We start from the raw sequence: 25,025 nt of genomic DNA on the forward strand, positions 1-25,025 counted from the left end.
CCACCAATCTCTGCCATGGGCAGGAAAAAGAAACCGTTAGTGATGACAGTACGGGTCGGCACCTCCAGCAGCAGGACACGGGGGCTCCCGGAGGATGTGCTCTTCACTCTGCTGACCCACGACTGCACACCATCACACAACTGCTTCATCAAGTCTGCAGACTACACAACTGTGGTAGGTCACATCAGCAACAACCATGAGACCTACGACAGGAGTGAAGTTAGTGAGTCCCTGAACGTGGAGAAGACCAAGGAGGTCATCATAGACTTCAGGAGAACTCACACCCTGCACACCCCACTAACCATCAGTGGTGCTGCTGTGGAGAGAGTTCCTGGGTGTGCACATCTCAGAAGATCTCTCCTGGTCAAAGAACACAGCATCGTGGTCAGTAAAGCCCAACAGCGACTCTACTTCCTACTCAAACTGAGGAGAGCCTCAACCCCCACGATGAGCACCTTCTACAGAGGCATCCTCACCAGCTGCATCACTGTGTGGTATGGCTGCTGCACTGGGTCTGCAGGAAACAGCTACAACGAGCAGTGAGAGCACAGAGAGGATCGTGGGTGCTTCTCTTCCCTCTCTCCAGAACATCTACTGCACCCGCCTCACCCAAAAAGCTCTCTGCATCACAGGTGACTCCACCCATCCGTCCAACAGCTTCTTCAGTTTGCTGCCATCAGGAAGGACACTGAAGAGCCTCTGGGCCAGAACCAGCAGACTGAGAAACAGCTTCATCCATCAGGCCGTCAGGATGCTGAACCTGTCAACCAGACCTGCAGCCACGTCTTCCCTCTGACCCACAGTGCCCACAAACACTCGCACTGTGTTGGACACTGTTGTGTGTATAAGACTTTCATGTTGTTTAGTGTAACGCTGAGGGCCACGGGAGCCCTGCGGTTTCCTGTGTGTGATCTGTACATGTAGTTTTTGACAATAACGTTGACTTTGATGACGCTCTGCTCTTTGGTAAACAATAAAATGAAATAAAATCAGAATAAAATCGCTACATAATACATATAACAGTCCTGCTCTCAGCTCGAGTTTCATCTGCTCTTTCAGTAAACTCTACTAACCAAAGTCTAATTTAAACGTCTCCAGATCCACGCACTCTGTGGGTGTGGACTTCAGAAACACGGGGACAAAAACGGCACGTTATACTGCCAGGGGCTAGTTATTTTATGAAACCTTCTCTTTGCTCTAAACTGAAAATGATTCAGAAAACATACATTTTAGCTTTACGTGATTTGTCCGGAGACGCTCGGGAAAACTTCTGGTTCATTATGACATCACAGCGTGTCACAGGAAGTTCAGTGCGCGTGCCACTGTGTTGAGACCTGGCTGAAAGGTGAGCCTCACCTGTGTGAGGTACTTTTTTCTGAAGCACAAACACCAGAAAAAATAAAATCGTTTTTATTTGGTTTTTTTTTATGTATTTCACGACGCGCTTTTTCAGCTCGTGACGTCACGGACATTGGTCACGCCCCATCAAAACAAAACAAAAATAAGATGGCGCCCTGGACTGAGCGTGGCGGCGGTCCTGGCGCCTGTCGGCCCCCCCCGCTGACCGGCCGCGGAGCCCGCTGTCCCCCGGCCCGGTAATCCGGTCTGCCCGCCTCTATCCTGATACCCGCGGCTCGGTTCAGCTCCTCCACAAAGATTCCACTGACCAATGAGCTGCAGGGCCACCTGAACAGGAAGTGACGTGTCTGTGCGGACCAATCCGCAGTTGTAAAACGGCAACGGGCGGAAGGCCCGCCCCCTGACTGTCGAACCGGAGCGCGCCTCGAGAAGAGCCGTGCGAACCCGTCCGAGCTCCGCGGTGCCGCTCCAGTTTCAGGTAAGCCCAGCCCGGCCCGGCTCGGCTTGTCCCGGCGTCACACGCAGGCCCCGCTGAAGCTTTCGGAAGGCGCTCGGCGTGCAGCGACGAGCTGCCCCCGGCGGGGCGGTGCAGACGGGGTGCGCTCTGCGCGCTGAGCTCTGGTCCTGATCGAGAGCCCGGTGACCCGGCTCGGCTCAGCTGGGCCCGCTCGGTCTGTAGGTCCGGGTCCCCGCCGACAGGCGCGTCTCAGCCGGGTTGAAAGGAACAAAAACCCGGAGAGCGGGCCGAGCGCCCCCTGTGGCGGCAGCTGCCATTACACCTGCAACTACAGCTGCTGAACCCAACTTTATTTAAAAAGATTTACCGACGTCAGAGTTTGTGCAGAGCTGCTGTTGTTTAACTTCACCGTCAGCTGAGCGAATGAAGGCCAGCCTTTATTAATCACACCACTACTTTATTTAAAACAAGGGCCGTGACAAAGAGACAGAGCACAAACGGCAGCAACAGAAGGCATCGAAACGTCACAGTGACCGGAAGTCTGTCCACACTAACGCCACTGCCGTGATTGTGCGCGTGAACAGCGGGGTCAGGTCATCCTGATCAGTGTGTTCGGCAAACGCAGGTGTTTGACTGGACTGCACAGGTGTCCTCATTTCAATCATAAATGTTTTAAATCAACCGACTTCTGTTCAAACCGGGACTGAACTGCGCAGCTGTGAGGTTCACTGACACAAACACCAGCGTCTGTGATGCTGATCAGACCTGATGGACCCGTCCTCAGGCTGTGAACGCACCACAGAGTCTTTCAGCTGATTTGTCCCTTCAGTCCGTGAAGGACATGTCTGTTTGTAGTTTTTGGTTTAATGTCACTGTGGTAACGCTGAGAGACGACTCCGCCTTTCTCTCATTGGTCTTTGGGCTCACAGGTGTTCTCTGAAACTAAACGCACTCGAATATTTACAGCTAAAGTTACCTGTGAAAAGATCACCTGCTCACCTGGCTCTCAGGTTAAATATAACTCTAAGCTGCAGGTGTGCAGTGCCAGTGTACCAATGTCATGTGACGTAGTGGAAATGCTGCTGGTCAGATTTTTCTTTTATCGTGGTTACAATGATGGTTTCTCTGGTGGTTTCCATAGCAACATGGATACAGAGTTGTTTATGGAGTGTGAGGAGGAGGAGCTGGAGCCATGGCAACAGGTGGATGACAGTGTGGAGGAAGATGACATGGACTTCATGGACAACTACGGAGAGCCAGGTGAGTCTCAGAACCAGGTCCTGGACCAGGTCCAAACTCTAAAACCAGTTCTGGACACTCTGGACCTGAGTCGAACCCTAGAACCAGACTCTCTCTCTCTCTCCATGTAGTGGAGGATTCTCCATCTCCACTCCCAGTCTCTGAGACTCCACCTCCAAGGACCCCCCCACCCATCACACCTGCTGCAACAGGTATGTGTTCGGTGTTTCTTTGAATAGCTGATGACACAACAGGAGCCCCAGACGGCGTCTTCACTTGGATGCTTAGATCAGTTGTGTTACTGTAGACTCTTACAGCATGACTGTTGACTGTGTGATCTAGCACGAGATAAATAAAGCTGAGTTTACAGGTGTCGTCAGGTTCAGGTGTTGAATGTGGCCGCTCTCTGTCTGATGTTCGTGTGTCAGAGCAGCAGAGCTAACACAGTGTGGAGGAAAGTGGCAGCAAAGGGTCAGCAGGTCAAAGGTAAAAGCAGCAGACCTCTTCTCTGGGACAGGCAGAGCTTCAGCAGCTTTGTTGGAGAACCAAACGTGACGATGTCTGAAGCTCGTGTTAAAGCTGAAGCTGATCCTGGAACAGCCTGAAGCAGCAGGTGCTGTGAGCTGAAGGTGTTCCTGGGATGTGGAGGAGCAGTCTGTGCTTCCGCGTCCCTCCGTAAAAGCTTTAACCGAGTCCTTCTGCTAACCCGTTCTCTCTTCTTCAGCTTCATCACCTGCCCAGGTTGTCTCCTCTTCCTCTGTGATACCTCCTCCCTCTGTCGTTACCACCTCCTCCTCTGTCCCGCGCCTCCCTGTTGCCTCCACGGCCCCACCCCTGATGGCTCAAGCTCCACCGCTCATCCTGACTCAGACAGCGGGTGGAACGTTCCTGCTTCCAGCGGCCGCCGGCACCGGCAGCAGCCAGCCCATCCTGCTCACCACTACACAGGTATGGAAATCAAACGCACCCTGTGCTTCAGCAGGTCAGCCAGGCCGAACGCTCCTCTGTGAAATGAGAATAACGAGTAACATAACATGAAACATACATGTGTACTCTAGCGTAATAAATTAAACCATGAACAATAATCCAGAGTTTAGGCTCCACCCTTTAAACCGCTGCAGGCAGTCAGGCTGTCGGAACAGTGATTTAGTGTTTTGCTCACGATTATTTTAAATCATAATCTTGGTTATTTTGTTTTGGTCACTAAGCCACTCCCTCGGCTGGACAAGGGCCGGTGTCCTGCAGGTTGTGGATGTGTCCTCGAGCCAACACAGCTGATTTAAATGGCTACATTACCTCCTCAACACACCTGTACTAATCATTTAGTTCAGGTGTGTTGGCCCAGGGTGAGATCTAAAACCCACAGGACACCGGCCCTTGGAGATCCCCACCCTGATGTAAAACGTGGGTGCAGCATTTTAAACCTGCATTCTTTCTCATGCCCAGCAGGGGGCGCTGTGAAGAGCGGTCTGTGAGGAAATCCTCTTGCTCAGCTGATGTCAGTAAACTCTCTCCTGGTTCAGTGCGACTCTGATGGCATAAAACAGGAAGTTCACTTTAGGATTTTGGTTAGGGCTGGGTTTTGATAATCGATTTATTGATTAAAATTGATTCTAGCTTGGATAACGTGATATCGATTCATTAAAATCCTGAATAGATTTTTAAGTATAAATTTATTTTGCCTGAAACGCCAGAATCTCAGGTTGAACCTCACAGAATTTCAACAACCACCAAACAGTAAAACAGTAAATGAGAGCAGGAACACGGATTCTGCACAAAGACGTAAACACAGAGCGCCGACGCATCAGAATCAGCGAGATGTCGCCTTTCTCACCCGAGGGCACGGACACGGTCGGGGCTGAAAGCCGACAGCTCGCTGATTCTGACGTTTCGGCGGGTCTGAGCTTTGTGTTCACGCCCTTTATGCGCCGATTCTAAAGCTGTTAGTTTGATCTCTCTCCAAACAATATTGACCGAACCAGCAGAGAAAGAAGATCCAAACTACGCTTCACATAAACATCGTCATGGACTCACTCTGACTTTTGCTGTTTTGCTTCCACCAGGATAAAATCACACTTCATGCACAGCTCGTTGTCTCTCTCTCTCTCTCTGTACTCCAACAACAGTTTCCCGTCTAAAAATCTGTTTTCTGCATTATTCGCTTGCTTGTTACGCACAAGTCTACAGTTGTTTGCAGCCTGTCGGCCGACGTTTTTTCCCTTTTACTTACTTCCAAAAAGAAAACCTAATTTCTGCTGTTCAACAGGCTTCTGAACAAATTTAAACTTTTTAAAATTATGCAAAATGCAAAACGCTATGTCTGTAATAAAACCGCTGTAACGTCAGAGGTAATGTTCATGTTGATTAATGGTTTTCTTTCGTTTTTGATCTACTGCAGAATATTTTTATAAAATCCCAGAACAGGAAAATCACCTTCATGTGTTTCTGTGTTTTATCTTCAGCTGCTTTGACACAAAGGCCTCGCTGTGACGCTCACACCTTTGATAAAGTCTGGAAAGTGTCAGCTTCCTTTTTATAGGCAAAATTTCCCAGATTCAAATCGAATGGAATCGATTCTAGACGGTGACGATACCCAGCCCTAGTTTTGGTCCAGTCTGAGAGGAGCAGGAAGCAGGGGCAGATTTGGGGGCGGGACTACATCTGATCGATAAGCTGTTGAGTCTCCACGTTGTGTCATGGTGATGTCGTGTGTTTGGATGTACAGGGTTTCCCGGTGCAGACGGTGGTGAACCCCGGCGCTCCTCTGGTTCTGAACCTGCAGCCGGGTCAGACGGTGCAGCCGCTCACGCTCATCCGGTGTAGGTCGATCTAATTGGTGACGAAATCCGTGATCGATGTCAGCCGATCGCTAATCAGCCGTTTCCTGTCCACAGCCCCGTCGCTGGGTCAGCTGGTTCGGCCCAGTGTGGGCGTGTCGCCGGTCAGGTCAGGCCCCGCCCCCTCAGGAGGTCCCGCCCAGCCCGGCTCGACCTTCGCTGCCATGCAGCTGCCCGCCACGCTGACGATTCGCACCAGCACACCAGCACCCGGTGAGCGTGACACCTAGAGTGGGAGGAGCTTCTTTTAGGAACGACTCAAACTGACCAGTTTCATGTTTTTCAGTTAACCTCCACGTGACCCAAGTGGGCGGAGCCAATACACTGAAGGTGGCTGGGTCCCCCGCCCTCCCCTTGGGTTCAGCCAATGGCGTCACCAGAGCCACTCCCATCAGCAGCGGTACACCAATAACCTGTCAGTGCTTGTGTGTGCTCAGATTTGTTACGTCTTATCTGTGTGTGTGTCACCTGCTCCCACAGCCGCTCGCTCCGCCCCTTCGACTGTCAGCACAAACTCGGCTGACTCCACCCGTGTGGTGATGAGCGTGGAGGAGTTTTATTATGGCACATTTGAAGGTGATCTGAGTCTGAGGAAGCCCCTCCCACTGGGAATCAAAACCTCCACCTTCACCTGCCAGATCTGCTCTCACCTGTCAGAGAATAACCTGAGGTGAGCACCTGAGCGCACGCCGGGATACAGATGCGGTGCTCTGTATGTTTAATGTGTGTGTGTGCAGGTTGATGCAGCACATGCTCCAGCACTCAGAGCTGATTAATGGCGGCGGCGATGATGACAGGAAGTGCTGCAGGTTCTGTTACCGTCAGTTCTCGTCTGACGCTCAGCTGCAGAGCCACGAGGACCAGGTGCACGGCTCCACCCTCTCCTCCTGTAAGACCCACACACGGAGTGCTTGCCTGTGTTTTTGCATGTGTGACGAGCTGCGTTGGCTCAGGGCTCACCTGTCACCTGTCTGTCTCTCAGGTATGTGTCGTATCTGTGAGTGGGCGTTTGAAAGCGAGCCCCTCTTCTTAAACCACATGAAGTCCAACCACAAACCGGGTGAGATGCCTTACGTTTGCCAGGTGAGTGACCACTGACCCGCCCCTTCCCACCTACGGGCCGTCCTAGGTCAGGTCTGATCCTTACCTCAGGTGTTACGACCTCGCAGGTGTGTTCGTATCGCTCGTCCTTCTACTCAGACGTCCTGCAGCACTTCGCCAGCTTCCACAGAGACTCGTGCTTCCTGCTCTGTATTTTCTGTCTGAAAGTGACCAGAAATCCCGTCAGCTACCGGCAGCACCTGCTCAAACACCAGGTAAGCACACGCACCAGGTGTAGACGAACAAACACCAGGTGTAGACTTCCTGCAGTGGAAGTGGATGAGTCTTTTAATTTGAAATTCTCTGTTCCCAGATAAACCAGGCCTTCCACTGTAACAGGTGTCGTCTGCAGTTTGTTTTCCTCAAAGACAAGATGCAGCACAAACTGGAAAACCACCGCAGCTTCCGCCGCCCGCCTCAGCTGGAGGGCCTGCCGCCGGGGTCAAAGGTCAGTGCCTTTGTCTTGATTTAAATGTCTTACTCCAAACAGGTGGCATTACTGGTCCATGTGTCTTCAGGTGACCATCAGGACCTATGGCAAGATGAGGCCCTCGGTGACATCAGGAGGAAGCCGCCTCCTCCAGAACCCCGCCTCTCTCATCCAGCCAATCAAGATCAAGATGGAGCCACAGAGGTCTCTGATCCAGAAGAACCCCACAGCATCAAAATTACCGCGGTCCCCGACCAAGAAGCTGGGCAGCCGTCGAATCCATGGCAGCAGGTGAGGCTGACGGTGACAGGTGACGTCGATGTTGGGCCCCTCCTCTTGTGTTGTTGATGTCACATGATTCAGGTGTGTCTCTCCGCTCCTCCTGCAGGAGGTCAGGTGATGACGACAGGTTGGTGTGTTTGGAGTGCGGGACCGACGCCTCCGATTTCTCCGCCCACTATCCGACTCACGTCCACTGCCTGCTGTGCCCCTACAGCAGCTGCTGCTCCCGGGCCTATGCTGCTCACATGATCAAGTAAGTAATCCGAGTACTGCAGGAGTATTCTTTAGCAGTAGTACGTGCAGTAATCTGGATTTATGGATGCTTGATCGTTTATCTGCAGCCACCACGTCCCGCGCTCCAAAGACAAAGCCGTCCCCCTGCACAGGCTGCCTCCTCCATGGTGAGAACCTCATTGATCTGATCAGGTTGGTCTTCGCGCTGCCGTTGAAGCTCCGCCTCCTCATTTTCTTCTTCTCTTCCTCACCGCTCAGTCCGTTCCACCTGCAGTGCTTCAGGTGTGAGTTCAGTTCTCAGACAGCTGACCTGATGGCCAATCACCTGCTGATGAACTCGGAGCATCACAGCGCCACCTGCAGGATCAGGAGTAAGACCGCACCACCACAACTACACCCATAGCAACACAATCTACAGCAACAATCGGTGCTACACCCAAACAGGCTGCTTTCAGCTGCTCGTTTAAAACAAAGGGCAGCTCAGTGGGTACAACACGCACACAATGTGCACACATGTACATAACATCCACACAACAGCCACACACCACATGTAGTGTGTGCATGTACACTTGTGTAGCTAATAAAGTGTCAGCCAGAGGTTTCTTCATGGTGCAACGTTAGCGTCTCCACAGCTGCTGCAGAGTAGCACAAACAGGATAAAGGATAAAGTGGAGCTGATGAAACGGCTGTTCGGGGGAAATCAGCTGACGTCTCTGAAGCTGAAAGGTCGACGGGTTCTTGGCGTTCACAGAGGTCTCTCTGTTTTCCTCTTAAATCACACTTTTCCTGGTGGGGAGCCTGGAATTGATCCATCGCTGTGACGGCAAAAAACTGGAAGGTTTCCAGCCTCTGCAACCGGGGGAACAACGGGGGAGGGGTCGAGGTTTACTCAGCCTAACAATCGCTGTTTAAAGTTTGTAGATGCAACATGGAAAATTCCAGGCTTATCCACTCATCCAGCCTTGAAGCAGTGCTAGTTAAAGATCTGTCCTCTGGCTCTCGGCTGCCTGAGCTGTAAATGTTTACTTGGGCACTTCCTGGAGCCTCAGCTGTGTCGCTCAGTCCCGTTCTTTGCATTCTGCTCTAAACAGTCACATCAGGGTGAAAGTTTTGGAGTGAACAAACTAACCTCGGCCTCGCAGCTGCTCCTGTATGAAAAATAGTGTACAGGCTTTTGTCTGCACAGCGGAGCCAGAATTTTTCTCCGTTTCAGGAAGTTATGAGTGATTCAGCTGGGAAATACAAAGCCTGGATTTTTGATTCCTTGGTTGGTAGATGGTTTTCAGCCAGTTTCTGCTCCTCCGGTTGATTAAACGTCCCCACTCTCCCCACTCTGCCTCTGACTTCCTGAACAACACGGAGCTGCTGCTCCCATTCATGCATGTTTTCTTGATGCACGTGTATCGTTTAACCTTTTAAATGTTTTTTTAAGTAAAATAAGATTTCACTTAATTTACTCGAAAGCGTTTAACTGATCCAGGTTCTACTCTGTAGCAGCTGTGGAGACTCTAATGCTAAACTGGTTCACAGAGGAAGCGTGCAGTTACAGTTATCAGGGAATAATCTTGCTGTGATTAAGTGTTTTTCAGCAGTGAGCAGCAGAACAGGCAGAGATTAGTGCTGTTTCTCAACACTCAAGTACGCAAGTCTGCACTCACATTCTTGCTAGTCCATATTTCGTAAGTTCACACGGGAATCTGGCGGTCTTCCCGATAACGCAGCGCGATCGTTCTACAATTGGAACAACAGTGTAGGTGATGACATCACAGCTCCAGATAAGCAATTTGGCAAAATTTGCTTTTACATATGATCGGTTTCATAATGTCTCATAACCTTCAGTTAAACACAATCACTACATGACAGAAACACACGCTTCATCTCTCTTAATAGAAACAGGAGAGATGTTGGAACGCTTTTATTTTAATTTTAGTAATCACTCAAAGCGTACAGCCGACAGCTGCAGTAATTCGGAGGAGAACTGAACAAATATTTCAAATATAATCTGATCATTGTCGGATCCTTCAGGATCTCCACGTATTAACACGCTGCTTTTGTTCCCGGTGAAAATGTTTCCTCCTGAATTAAAATATTTTTAATATAAGATTTAATTCAGAGTCAGCTGTTTAAATAAGAACAGCACATTTTACATCAGGGGATATGACAGGTGAAATTCATACTGACAGCTCTCAGAGTAAGGCTTTAAAATTAAATAAAACGGTGCCGTTATGAAGCTGAACTTTAATCTCAGCCAAACCGATTTACTCAGGAACAAATACAACATTGAAATGAAACTAACATTAACATTTATCTAAGTAACTTATATATCATTTGGGGAAATGCCCTGTATTTGTATAGCACCTTACTAGTCCCTAAGGACCCAAAAGCGCTTTACACATCCAGTCACACACACATTCACACACTGGTGATGGCAGCTACATTGTAGCCACAGCTGCCCTGGGGCGCACTGACAGAGGCGAGGCTGCCGGACACTGGCGCCACCGGGCCCTCTGACCACCACCAGTAGGCAACGGGTGAAGTGTCTTGCCCAAGGACACAATGACCGAGACTGTCTGAGCCGGGGCTCGAACCGAAGACAAACTGCCAACTCTTGAGCCACGATCGCCCCGGCATCGTGTTTAACCTGAGCAGCAAAAGTCAGCGGGGGGCTTTGAAAACAATGTGCGAGGAGTTCGCCGTTCTCGCCGACTCTAGTGAGCCTCAATCACCCTGTCAGCTATCAAGTATACACAAGTGCGCATACTCAGAAATAGCCTAGGTCATGCTGATGTCAGGATTGTGATATAGATGGACGTTGAATTTTTTATTTTTTTTAGTGATGGCGGCGTCTCGGCCAACCTGCTGACGCACGTACAATGGTATAAAGATGTCACTTAAATGTGATGAGAGTTTTATTAGCTCTAGATTTCAGACTTCTCTTCTAAAGACAGGACGTCTCCGAACCTGTGTCAGGTCGGTGTGGCTAGGTTAATTCCAAAGAATCAGATTGTTAAGTTGCTGAAATGTAGAGTTGATCCAGCCTCTTTTTGTGTTTTGTTCCAGCCTATGTTGAACCGGACATCCAGTTCTGCCACAGTGAGGAGCCACAATCTTCAAAAGGAAGGGATCTAGACCAGAACAAGGACTTTCCTGACCCCTCCTGGAAGTCAGCAGATGGTTGGAAACAGCCAGCAGGGGTTAATGATGCCTACTCTTCCATCCGCCCCTTCACGCAGAACAGTGGCCCTCACCACTTCCTGTCCAAGAGCAGCGACGCCATCGACTACTTCAGCCTGGTCTTCCCGGCAGCACTCATCGAGCTGATCACCAATGAGACCAACGCCCACGCCAAAACTTGCCGTTTCCTCAGCAACACCTGCCTTGACTGGATTCCTGTCACCACCCACGAGATCAAAGGTTTCATCGGCCTGGTTATTCTGATGGGCATCCAAAACCTTCCCGACCCGTCGCACTACTGGTCCTGGAGTCACTATGACAACAGCTACACTTTCTATCGAGCAATGAGCTTTAAACGCTTCAAGCAGATCGCCACTAACATCCGCATGGGCAGCTTCACCACAGACGAGTACCGTGGCACCAGCAATCCCAGCGATTCGATACACATCTTCAGGCCGATGCTGGAAATCCTGAGCAAAGCCATGTGGAATGCCTACCGGCCGAACTGCTGCCTAACCATCGACAGGGCGCTGCTGCCCAGCCTGGAAGAGGGCAGCAGCCAAACCAAAGGGAACCCGAAGACTCAACCTCAGGTCTGGCTGCTCTGTGACTCCAAGTCTGGTTACTGCCACCGTCTCTTCATACAGATGGGGGTTAAGTTGGGTCAGGATCCAGGCTTCACCGTAGTGCCGGAACTGGTGAACGGTCTGGAGGGAAAACACCACCAGCTCTACCTTGCTAACTCGCTCACGTCTGTTCCACTTATGCAGAAGCTTCTGGATCAGGGCATTTATGCCTCCAGCTCCTTCCCTCCTCCCAGCTCCATCCTACCCAGGGAGCTGTGGGAGGAGGGCAAGCTAGAGAAACCAGGGGACTTCCTACAAAGACAGTTTGGCCCCCTGCTAGCCACTCGCTGGAGGGATACCAAGGAAATGGGGTGTCTATCAACAAATGCAACTCCAAATGAGCCAGATACTGTTTGGAGAAGGTCTCAAACCAAGGTAGGTGGACTGGACCCCATCGACCGCCCCATGGCCTTCCGCTTGTTGCAGGAGAACATGCGGGGTGTTGACATCTGCAAGCAGCTGCTGGCGTGCAACCCGCTGGGAGGGGTCCCTCAGGACCGTCATTGGCGCAGCCTTTTCTGGTTCCTGATCAACCTGAGCATCGTCAACGCCTTCATTGTGCTGCGTGAGAGCCGCAAAGAGAACCCTCCCGCCTGGGTACAGGATGGTCTTTTTACTCAGGTAAATTTCCGCAAGCGTTTGGGCAATCAGCTCGCCAAGTGTGCCCAGAAATACTTCGAGACAATGGAGATTGCAACGTCGCGCGTGACAAGGAACGAGGTTGCAGAGGAGCCAGTCAAACAAAGGCACAGGATGACGAAGATCAGTAACGTGTCCAAGAGGTGCAAGAACTGCAACTTGAAGAACATCCGCCACGAGAGCGTGTATGGCTGCATCGTCTGCAAAGCCAACCTGTGCAAACAGCCAAGCTGCTTCTGGGAATATCACGGCTTGTCGTCTCTAAACAAAGGTCAGTATTTCACTCGGTAACTCTGAAAGGAGCTGTTTTATTGCTGTGAATTTCAAAGAGCTGTTTTGGTTTTTTACAGGATCAATCAAAGTTGGTTTTCTCAAAGACAGAATAAGGTATGTGTTGATCCTCACAGTTAAATGTTTGATTATTTGATGTGAACTACTAATAAAAGTTTGTCTTTGCTGCAGTGGAGCGATTGAGGTGGACGAGGCTTTGGACAGCGTGGACGAGACGATGGGCCCTGTGGAGGACCTGGACTTTTCTGATGATGAGAGACTGGACGACCTGGATGACGCTGAAGAAACTGAAGAGGTTAAGGAAGACTTTATCAAAGATGTGAAACATCCAGAGTTTCATATGCCATCAACAGCAAACGGCCATGCCCAACCACCGGCCATTGCACCTGCCTCTAAAGAGCGTGAGGATTTCCTGACCGCCCGTCAGCTGAGGATTGCCCTGTTTGCTCTCTGTGATGGACTCCGCCAGGCCTCTCGCGTCTTTGCAACCGAGGCTCCGCTTATCCGATCCTGGCTGAAAGAGGCCCGGAAGCGTCTAAAGGAAACTGAGCAGGAGCAGAATGTCCAAACCAATGGTGCGGATCGTATGGTAGCCTGGGTGCTATCCATGCGTGAACAGCAGCTTCCTATCACAGAGAGCAACCTCTTCCACAAAGCTTCCACCCTCAAGAAGAAAGGAGGTTTTAGTGACTCCTTCCGCATCTCTTACGACTGGGCGGTGAACTTCATGCTGGAGCACCGACTTGGTGTGCAGAGTTCTGGCAGGGCTGCGACACTGGATCGCATCCTGCCGCGTTTTCTGGAAGCCAAAGTAAAGACCTTCAGGGAGTTTACCCAGAAGATCATCCAGGCCCACAAGCTGACATTGAGCACCGTTGCCGCAATGGATGAGCTTTGCATCTTTGTGGACTTGAGATTGGTTCAGGAGAAGTCTCGCCGCTCAGAGGCCTTGGAATTCACAGGGTCTTTGCCTCTGCTCACCGTGTACCTGACGGTGCTGGCTGACGGCACCATGCTACCTGCTCTGGTGCTGGGAAACAGGAAGCTCAATGAAAGAGACCTGCCAGAGTTCATTTTGCTGGAGGCCAGTCCAGAAGGGCTGTCGGTCGAGGAAGCGTTGGACCTCTGGATTAATAAGGTGTGGCTGCGCACCGGCCCGGCTCAGCATAGTAAGTCAATGCTGGTCCTGGACCGGCATCGGGAGCACCTGGGTGATCATTTCCTCACCTCCATCAGCAGCTCAGGGTCTCTGCCAGCGGTCATCCCTGGTGGGTGCTCCTTCTGTCTGCAGCCGCTGGAGATCTGCATGAAGCCGGTGCTGCAGCGCTTCCTGCTGTCACGCTGGTCAGAGTTCACTGCCAGGAATCCAGTGGAGATCAAGGAGACATCACCCCAGTCCCTCCAAGCAAATGTGGGTCAGGTGTTATTTGACTGGTTGGTCGAGGCTCTGACACACCTGAATAAAGTCCCACAGCTTTGGAAGAAGTCGTTTGACCTGACGGGTCTCCTGGTGGGGCCCAAAGAGGAGAACGTGGAATTGGACAACAGAACAACAGCTGATAAAAGAGGCGGGATTCAGTCCGAGCTACTGACGATGCTGACTGAGATCCTGCTTGGTGCTGAAGCTTCAGAGACAGAGTCTCCAGATCTGCTGGAACTGGAGGATGAAGAGGACTCAGAGGAGGAGGAACAAGCTGTGAAAGAAGAGACATCAGAAGAGAATCAGGAGGACAAAAAAGATGAAGAGAAGAAAGAGAAAGAGGACAGGGAAGAGACAGGGAAGGAGTCAGAACAAAGAGAGCAGATGGAGGAGGAAGGGAAGGAAGCTAAGGAGAAAGGTAGGACAGAGGAGGAGATGGTGGAAGATGAGGAGGAAGACGGGAAGAACAGTGAGGAGAAACAGGAGGTGAAAACAATAGAGGAGGACAGTGAAGAAGAGGGCAAGGAGACAGAAGAGGATAGGAAGGAGGTGAGCAAGGAGAGAAGGGAGACCAGGATAGTGATTGGCGAGGAGGTTGGGGACGAGTGGAAGATAACAGTGAAGAGCCGGGCCGAGGCCAACGGCGAAGAGGGCAGCAGGAAGGAGGAAAGCTGAACTAGGTGGAGGTCCACAAGCTTGACTTTGCACCATCTCTTAACACTACAGGGGGACGGTCTGGGGGCGGAACCTTCTGTTGGTGAGGGCACACCTGTCAAGGTATCGACTGTAAGCAACTGCAGCTGTGTGCTAACATTACAGGCACTGGGGGTTTGGGGGCGAAACCGGGGTACAACGGTGGAAACGGCTCCTTGATCGTTGCGTTCTCAGTTTCTTTTATTTGAGCACCATCTAGTCGACGACAGGGGAACTGCACCCCGTTCGTGTGAACCATGCGAACAGATGGGAACATTTTTGCTTCGATTGTTATTTTTGGTAATAAATGAACCTTGAAGGTGCTTTTCTGACAGACATGTTGGAGTTTTACACAGAAACGGATCGTGGAGTGGCCGAGTCACCGCTCATATTATGTTTTTGTATTTACGGTCAGATTTGTTTCCAGACCAGCCAATCAGGATCCATCTCCATCTGCTCTCATAGTAAGGTCTGTCTCATAAATAGTTAAAAACCTCTCCAGAAGTTCCTGCGTCCAGGTCGACTCGTTGGGCCAATGTGATCCTCCAGGAAAACTGACACGGAAATGTGCTAACAAACCGAAACGGTCACAAAAAACGACCGCAGGTGCAAACATCGTGTGGAGGTGCAGATTCATCACCGCGTGCAGAAAGTGAGCGTGTTTTCTAATGTGATCAAACGGTTCAGTCATTAAAGTGAGCAGAAGTGGACCTCCGCCTCGATGGCATCATATCATACCAAAAACTCCACCCGTGTTCAGAGCATGAGTGGAGTTTGGGTATGATCATGGGTGGTCGCAGTAATCCCACTCAGGCGATCACGTCAACCCTAAAGCGAGAAACGCAAGGCGAATGCTGGTTCTATTTTGATGAACAATGGAGTCCTGGAAGCCGATTGGCTGGTCTGGATCTTGTGGCCAGGAAGTGTCTGTCTGATTATGACTCCTCGTGAAGCTGATGATGTTTTGGTGCTGCTGTACAGACTTTAGATAATGTTCCTCATTAATAAAACTAGAATCTCTACCTCTGAGTCCGTCTCTATAACTCTCGGAAAACAACCTTATGTTGTGCCTGACGGTGACTCTGCACAAATCAGCAGAGCGCCATGTGACTTTTATCTTATCAGGTTTACCTGCTGTTGGCTTGACGGGCGGCTGAAACTAAACCAAACCGACCAGGCTGCAGCGGGTTCAGAGTCTGAGTGACAATGACAGTGCAGGACGCTTTCATAACAAGTCACTCAGAGACACTTTTCCCTCAAAGCTCTGAATAAATTGTGATCAATAATCAAACTTTATTGTTATTCAAACACCTTTAGTGCAAGTTATTGCAGAGCTACACAAGTAAAGGAAAAAATGGCCTTTAAGGACAGAAAGTTCAGAAAATGTTCAGCAACAATATTCAGCTGAAATAAATGATTAAATAAATGCTTGCAGATAAAATGAAAAGTCAAATGCATCATGAGTGAGTTCAGTCTGTAAATGCAGGTGATGTTTGTGGAGAGCTGCAGAGGGCAGGATGGTGGCGTTGCAGGTAACGGTCAGCATATGGGACATTTAAGGTACAATAAGGGACAAACACATTTGGCTCATTATACAGGATGTCCCAACGAAAATGTTGGCGACCCTACCTGCCCGCCGCCTTAGACGGGAGAGTTCTTTGAAGCAGGTGACATTAAACCTGCTGGATAATCCGAGAATGGGAATGAGAAGGACTGACACTAGATCCTCTGCCCGACATAAACCCGATAAAGACCCCCATGGTAACACACCAAACATGACATCACTGTTCAGGACTGGCGAATCAGTGCTGGTACAGGAGCAAGAAAACAGGAAATAAAGTTTTCTTCAAAAAATCTCTTCCAGCTGTTTCAGTATTGGCCTCTGTGTAATCTGAGTAAACCGTCACCAGTAACTGGATGGTTAGACGGTCATTTCAGGGGCGCTAACCGTGATGATGTGCCAGGTGAGCAGCATCACTGACGGTCTGTTCATCTAAAATTGCTTCACGCCGTCTGTACTGCTGGCGTTTCTGTCAGATCCTGCTGTCAGGCAGGTGTCGCTCCTGTCCGCACGCCAAACCTGTAGCACCATGTGACCCTGGCAGCTCTGACTGCCAGGGTCACATGGTGCTACAGACCACACGGCTGCTCAGTGTCTAGTTTCATTAAAGTAGCTGCTGCCGCCACCTGGGAGCTTCAGGTTCCTGAGCAGGACCTCAGCCATGAGATCAGGTCAGCTTCACCCCAGTTTCAGATGTTGTGCAGCTCTTTAGATGTCCTTCCTGAGTGTACCCAGAGGTTTGCACCTTGCTGTAAACTCCGTATCTCCATCTATGATGCCGTCTCTCAGCCGTAGAGCTGCGATCGTCCTCCACGCCGTTTCTGACTTTTATTTTTAGAACATTTTATTTAGTAATTTTTGTGGTGATAAACAACCAAACAAACAGGCAACATATTAACATTCTCTGACATAAGACCATTTAAGAAAAAGAAAGAAAGAAAAACAGACTAAGATAAATACAATAACATGTCGTAGGGGAGATTTATAGAGATTTACAATGTTCCAGAGTTCTTCTTCATTCACCCAAGTATCTGGCCACACAGTTCCATCTCTGGTAGAAGATCCTCATCTCCAGTTTCAAGCTTGCTGTCATTCGTTCCATTGTGGGAACTCTTTTCAGTCTGTTTCCATTGTGCTGTGGATGGTGAGCTTGTTTGTTTCCATTTCACAGTTATTTTCTTAGCTATCAGTAACAGTATCCGCAGAATATATTTTTCATCTCTCTAGGTTTAACTCCCAAGAGAAATATGGTTGGGTTTAGTGGAATATTTACTTGTAGGATTTTCTCTATTTCTTCTTTGATTCTTAACCAGAAACCTTGAATTATTGGACAGTCCCAAAAGATATGTGAATGGTCTCCTATTCCCCCACATTTTCTCCAACATAGTTCTGCATTGGGTTCCTTACAATATGAGGAGATAACAAGAGGTGTATTAAAAAATCTCATTTTAAACTTCCAGTCAAACTCTCTCCATAATTGATTACTTATTCCCTTGTGACAAGTTTTACACAGCTCTTCCCATACATTATCAGTAATAATAATATTTAGTTCTAGTTCCCATTTCTCTTTAATATGGCCTGTATTTTGGCATCACTCATTTATAAGCCTTTTGTAAATATGAGAGACATGTTTCTTAGTTGGGAGATGTTTTTCTATAATGTTAATAAAGTATTCTTCTATGCTGTTGGGAAATTTATTGATCAGGTCTCTTTCTTTGTGGTTTAGGATATAATGTCTTATCTGAAGGTATCTATATAAATCTTTAGGAGGAAGTTGGAATGGTTGTTGGAGCTGGCTAAATGATTTGAGCTCTGTTCCATTAAATAACTGATTTATTGTGTAAAGGCTGCATTGGTCCATCTACTAAAGCCACTGTCCCACACGGAAGGCAGGAATTCTATATTGCCCCTCACTGGCATGGCTCTCGAGGTGGACACAGGGCCCCCCAATGTTTTCCTTATCGTTGGCCACACCTTCAGGGTATGTTTTATCCAATCATTCTCTATTTTTAGGTTTTTGATCAATTTTGCATCAAGGGTAATGTTAATAAGGGTACATTCTTAGCTGAGCTTTGTTCTATCTGAACCCATCCAGTTTCCTGGTCCTTTCTTATCCACGCCACCTCTGCGTTTAGCTGTGCAGCCCAGGAACAGTATTTAAAATTTGGCAGCCCCAGTCCCCCCTTTTCTTCTGAGGTCAGCAAAGTTTTAAGTCGTATTCTGTGTCTCTTTTTTTGCCAAATGAATGTGGAAATTTGTTTATTTAACATACTGAAAGTAGACGCCGGAACTCTTACCGGCAATGATTGAAATAAAAACAAAAGTCGGAGTAAGAGATTGTCATGGTTCGATTTTTTGAGGAAGAGACATACGACTGGAAGTCCATAGTGGGTCAACACAAATTATTTTATTAAAACACACAGTACAGTGTGAGAAGAAACTTGCAACAGCCACCCTACAATCTTCCAATCTTCCTCGAGCAGACCGCTCCCCATCCTTATATTACCCTGATGACATCACAGCTAGATCTTACTGGAAATGATAACAGTTCCAAAATTCTCCTTATATAAACATCCGATACTACTTTCGAAACAAACAAGTTTGTGATATGTTGTGCAATTTTGTGAGACTGTGTGTCCAACCGAGAGATTGTCCTGAGACGACCTCCCTGTTCTTAGTACGTGCGGGAGTGAACGTGCGTACTTTCCATGACTCTCTATGTGCATGTTGGTGTGGGCCTGAATCTGTGTGTAAGTGAATGTAGAAGGCCCTACTGGACCCACAGCTTCGAGAGGTGTGAATACAATGATATGGATACCATTTGCAACAGCTTAAGCAGATAGAAAGAATAATAGAGAACAACAATAGACTAATTAAAGTGATGATAATATGCATACATTAATATTTTGCTCAGATTACCATAGATATAATTCAGAGATTATTCTGTCAACTGGTTCAACAATGATGAATGATTGATCCATGATAGTTCTGATTATAAATTGTCACCATAAGAATACAAAATAAAATATCTCTTGTCCACACTCCTCCTCTTTGGCCATCGGCCAACCTTTACCCGAATTTTGTTTCACTCCTCCGTCCAGGCGGCTTCTCGCAACGGCATCATATACTCATGCATGGTTCTAAATAACGTTTTCAGATTCTCAAGCGCCCGAGTGACCGTTCCGTCCGGAGCAGTATTGTTGGGAATAAAGGTGCAGCACATGTCACCAAACATTGCACATACTCCACCTCTCTCAGCCAACAACATGTCCAGAGCCATTCGATTTTGGACTCCCATTAAAGACGTCGGACCTAATTGTTCCCACCTGAGCCAACCTCGCGCTTGAATTTCCTCGACGACTCGATCGGTTTGGACTCTGGAGCGGATAGACCTCTGCGTCTGGGCAATTCGCCTGTCTGCCAATAAACAAACAAACACATTATACCACTTATTAACCCCAACATCCCCGTTATTTTCCAATTTTCCCACAATTTCATGATCACTGTTCCCAGGCTCTTTTACTTTCACTTCGTGATAAGAGTATAACGTTATGAGTATAAAAGTAAAAACCGTACAAAACTATTACGATTCCTTTAAACTATCAAATACTTTAGACTAGAGCCCTAGCCTATTAGGAGCCTGGAATGAATCAATGCTTGGCATGTCACGCTCCTCTTCTTTCTTCGTGTCCCCAGGTAGACTGCTGGGGAGAACCGCGGCACAGGGGGAGAGGATTATTCTGCCTCTATGTTCCCCCCCGTGTTACTTGGGGTGGAGCTTATCTCGAGTAAGCTCTCTTCCGGGGCCACCTCCTCTTGGGCCTTCCTGGCCTCCTCCCACATGTTGACTCCCTACTGAGGCCTGTACACGAACGTTACACATTTTCTCTAAAACAATCTCCTGCCAACCTGTAAGCTTGTGTAAAAACATCAGTCAGCAGTTACAGGTTAAGCTCATTTAACTCCCAGCTCCACCTGGAACCTGTATCCTGGAAAACAAATCTGCTAAATCAAACATCTTATTTATAACCAACTATAGATCACGAAAGTGATAAAGTATTCAGCACAACAGACAAGTATCACGTTCAGGATTTCCCAAATCATTACATCACTATTATTGCTGCAATTTATTTTATCCCCAATTTAATCAGTGACTTCCCTTAAGCAATGTCACTCCACTTGCTTTATCCCTACGAACCCCATATTAAACTGTTCCATAGAAACTGCATCCCTTATTTGTTTTCTCATGTCACTTGTCTGTTTTCTACTGAATCCTCCACATGCCAAAACAAACATTAGCAAACCACATTTGACCATCTCGGGTTAGGCGTCCGCCATCCACATTCCAGAGGTCCTGTAAAACATTTCCTGTAAAAAGAATCACCCTGTTTCAAAAGAAGAAAATGCAAATGTTAACGCTGCGCAGGTGTGTACACACTTTCTCACAGTTATCTCTGTGAGCAACACAACACAAACCCCTGAACAACCACCCTGGTAGGTTCACGAACACCGAAAGTAGTATTTAACAGTTAAATCGTCATGCAACCTCAGATGTCGCTGTCATCTATCTGCTCCTGTAAAAAGAAACACACCTAAATTCATCCACCCTTTTTTCCTATCTAGGTGGAGGTTAACCTTGAGTCGTGGTCAAGTCCTGTCAGCTTTTACCAGTCAGTCAGTTTGTTTTATTTCCAGTCATTCATTCATTCATTCATTCATTGCTGATAGTGGAAACCATCGCCGCATTTAGATTTCCGCCCTCAGCAAAATGACGTCATTTCAAAAAGAAAAACAAGAACTTTAGATCGGATTGCCTCGCTGAATCCTTTTTAGGCAGGGACCCTTATTTTCTAATTGTCCCAATAAGTGGCTTTCTCCAGAGCCCATTTTAATGTGGAGAAACTCACTTGCAACAATTTTCTCGCCGACGTGTAATGCTTGTAATTTCCGATGTGCAGATCTGCTTAAAGAAAAGACTCTCAAACAAAAATCAGTGCACTGTTCAAAATATAAAACAAAAATCAACAGTAAAACTTTAAAAGAACCCCTACTAAGAGCTTAGTAAAAGAATGCAACTTAGTCTTTCTGAAAGACACACACTGTATAAATCTCCGAATGCAATATCTGTGCTGTACATTATATTATTAATGCAATGGTGATGATGATTATTATTTAGCAATAGCAGTAAAATAATTTCCCTGCTCCACACTCCCTCTCTCGCCCTCTGGAACACCAGAGGTCGCAATACATTGTGTCCTCGCTCTGACCCTCTCTCGTGGTCCAGAGATCTTCTGCAAAGGAAACAAAACCCCATTTCCCCTCTAATCAATTGAGTTTAAGCATATAAGCACTTACTCCTGCATAACTTTGATCAGAGCTAAATGCTGGCTAGACACAACTCCTGTGTGTTGACACTAACTTCCCTTTAACCTCACATTTCCTATGTTATAACCTGTTTTGATATAACTCTTTTTATTTCATTTTGCTCCTTTTAATGTAAAAATACCTTCTAATTCTAATTTATCAGACGTAACCAAAATATATGCTTTCCTTCCTCTTTGGTCCGTCTTTAAGTTCAGTTAAAAGCTAAACGAATTTCAGGCCTTTTGCCTGGAATCAATACTCTCATGTGTGTTTCTGGACTCTGTGTCTGTAAGCGTGTGCAATCCCTCAATAACTCATATCCTCCTCACAGTAGATTGGCCAATCATAGCGCTAGCCAAAAGCTCGTGACCCTCAAGAGACGAATTGAGCCACAACTCCTTTAAAGGCACAGAATGCAATATGTATAAAAAATCATTTCTACTTATAAGCTCTCCCCTTTATCCTAAAAATAAATCTATGTAATATCTGTATGTGTAAGCCCACATTATAACCACTACTTCCTAGAAATCAAAAAAGAAATCAAACCTGTTCTACTCCTACAACCCTCACTAATTTTCCCCAAAGCATATCTTTTTGTCAACGTGTCCCACAATTTCCCTCTAAAATTTGTACACAGCTTTAAAACACTGGCATTGTATCTTCTAAACCGGATTCAGTTCACTTTAATCCTTTAACCTTAACATAAAAATAACAGTTTCTGTTTACCATATCCAAATGACCAAAAAACCCAAAAGTCATAAAATGATCCTAAATTCTTTAACAATTAAATTATTAAACCCTAAATTCCCCCTTTATTTTGACACACATTCACTGACCTGTAATCACACCATATTTTGCTAATAGTGGAGCCTCCCGCGTCAGATTCTCCACCCTCAGCAAAATGAGCTCATTCATTTTTTATTTTCGATAGGAAACTAATTCCTTATGTTTTGGACTGGATTGAATCGCTACAATCCTTTTCGACAGGGACTTACGACCTGATCAGATCCCCACAGGTAGCTCTCCCCTTGGCCAGTTGTAATCTGGAAAGCCCACCTTATATTTGCTCTTCCTGAGAATTTATCAGCGCTGTTATCCACTGTTACAGGCCTGCTTAGAACAAAAATGAGGAATAAAAAGAGAGCTGATTATTAGCTCATGAAAACACAAAACAAAATCACCTGACAGGTTTTCTCTAAGTGCACTGTTACAAAAATAATGGGCCCCTCTCAGACATGTCCATGTTTCCTAAAACTCCCTCTATTAAAAACAAAAACAACAACAACCCGAACCTCACTGACAGAATCAACCCATCACCACAACCTCAACAACCTCACACACACAAATATTGACCCCGCAGTCCTGACACTCCCGGGTCAACTCACATAATTACACCTCCTCAATACACCGAAAGTCTTGTTAAAACCACACAATTTGCACACAACAATCACCCCCTTACGACAACATATAATCACTAAACTATAAGTTTCCTATGCAAATCTGCACTCCTCTTCTGTCTGCTATGCTTAAAACTACTTTAATCACTTTTTCTTTGTTCATAACTCACTCCCTTTGTCATATAGCTTCTTTGAATTTCCTCTACTTCAAACTCAAATGTATTCTATTAAACATTCACACCATTCTATCACTCATACAAACAGCAAGCTGTTCTTCATTGCATATGTTTGTGTTCGTAGCCAGGTTTAATCAATGTCTATGCATTAATCATTATGAGCTTGTCCTTGTAAGGCTAATGCATTTTCTGCTTGTGTATGTGAATTTGCATATGTTGCCTTCGCAGTGTTTCAGACTCCTGCACATTTCTCCACTTAAGCCGTCAGTTTTCCTACCCAAATTTGCTAACCCAAATTTTAAGTTCCCACCTTATTAACAGCATTCCTGGTCCTCAGCCAGAAGTTAGGGCCCACTTGTCAGGTCTATGGAGACATGGCGCTGTGGACAATTCAACCAGAAACTTGCCTTATCATATCCAGTCAAGTTAACCTATAGGTTTCTTCCGACCGCTGCACGTGGAGAATTGATCCAGGTCTGTTTCGCCCCTGAAGAAACACAACTGAGACATTTTATTATTATCGTGAGTACTTAAACTACCCGTTTCCCTCTCTCTGGTCAGAAATACCAGCTTATGTCATGTGTATAAGTGTAAGCAGGTCTTCATTGCTTTTCCTATGTATTTTGTTAATGTTCAGTGAGTGTAAGCTGCTTTCTTCATTGCCTCTGTATGTTATAATCAGGTTTAATTCACACATCATTTCACTGATTTCTTAATTCAAAACTATCTCACTTCTGATTCTTTCCAGAAATAATTTCACATGTAACACTTTGTGTATGTGTGTTTTCCATTCATTCACGTAGTTGTCAGTTATTTTCTTTCTTCATTTTCCCTTTTTTCTGGTGGACATCTCTAAACACCATCATGAGTTCAGGGTTTCATTTCAATCCAATTATACCCTGTATTCTTGCAGTCGAACTCGTCCGGCTTCACCTCTCACTGGTCCCCGTCCTCTTTTCTCAGTGTCCTTTTGTTGTCTTGAAGTCTCCAGCAAACACAGTCCGTTTCTTCTCTGTTTCTCTTCAGTATTTTCCTTTTGGATTAAGTCCCAGCCTGAGTTTTTCTTTGAAAGAAGCCTCTAGTGTCCATTCTTATATTTCAGTACATAACTGAAACCAATTTAGTCGAGGAGGGTAAGAACAGCCTGCACTTTCGCCGTCCATGTTTCATCACGTGGTTTCTTCTTCTCTGTTGATCCTTTCAGTCGTCTATTTCAAGATTACTCCAAGCATGGCAAATCTGACAATCAGTGTCCAGTGCTTTCCCACCGTTCAACTGTCCAGCCTGTCATTCACAGTGCACGTTTCCATCTCGTAGTTCCTTCCATGCTGCTGGTCCCGTCAGTTTGGTTTCGGTGTTAACGGTTCAGTTGCACTATCTTTTGCCTGCTATTAATTCTTCCCAAATCCACGATGTTCTGTTGGTCTTCATCAGAAGATTAACTGTCCTTTGAGCTTCTCCTCAGGATGGGGACAAGTGGGAGGTCAAGCTGTAAAATTTTAAACCAAACTTTGGCTTGTTTTCTCCCAATTATGTTAATCTATGGTTTTGCTGCTATGCTCACAATTCTAGGTTGAGAAAAGTCCACCTTTATCTATTTGGGGCCTATATATATTGACACACTAAACCATAGCATTAATATCGTTTTCATTTCTTTCCTTAAAGCCTCCATTGCTTCATGTGGCCAGAGTCTGCCTCTTCTGTTTTCCTCTCTGGGTGCTCACTCCTTATATGGGCATGCAAAC

General features: G+C 47.1%; 1 protein-coding gene across 1 annotated transcript; it reads left to right on the forward strand.

Moving 5' to 3' along the window:
- The first annotated feature begins 1,744 nt into the window (after positions 1-1,744).
- Positions 1,745-15,804, forward strand: pogzb (pogo transposable element derived with ZNF domain b). The gene is made up of 19 exons (XM_084944647.1): positions 1,745-1,837; positions 2,958-3,076; positions 3,187-3,267; positions 3,780-4,003; positions 5,781-5,874; positions 5,950-6,105; positions 6,179-6,292; positions 6,373-6,562; positions 6,630-6,781; positions 6,875-6,975; positions 7,062-7,208; positions 7,307-7,441; positions 7,512-7,714; positions 7,812-7,958; positions 8,047-8,106; positions 8,198-8,310; positions 11,000-12,649; positions 12,729-12,765; positions 12,841-15,804. The coding sequence occupies exons 2-19, from the start codon at positions 2,962-2,964 to the stop codon at positions 14,762-14,764; spliced, it is 5,643 nt and encodes a 1,880-aa protein (XP_084800773.1). The 5' UTR covers positions 1,745-1,837; positions 2,958-2,961; the 3' UTR covers positions 14,765-15,804.
- Positions 15,805-25,025: the final 9,221 nt, after the last annotated feature.

This window comes from Perissodus microlepis, chromosome 11 (genome assembly GCF_051167445.1).
Source record: "Perissodus microlepis isolate ML-2025 ecotype Zambia chromosome 11, ASM5116744v1, whole genome shotgun sequence".
Lineage (NCBI taxonomy): Eukaryota > Metazoa > Chordata > Actinopteri > Cichliformes > Cichlidae > Perissodus > Perissodus microlepis.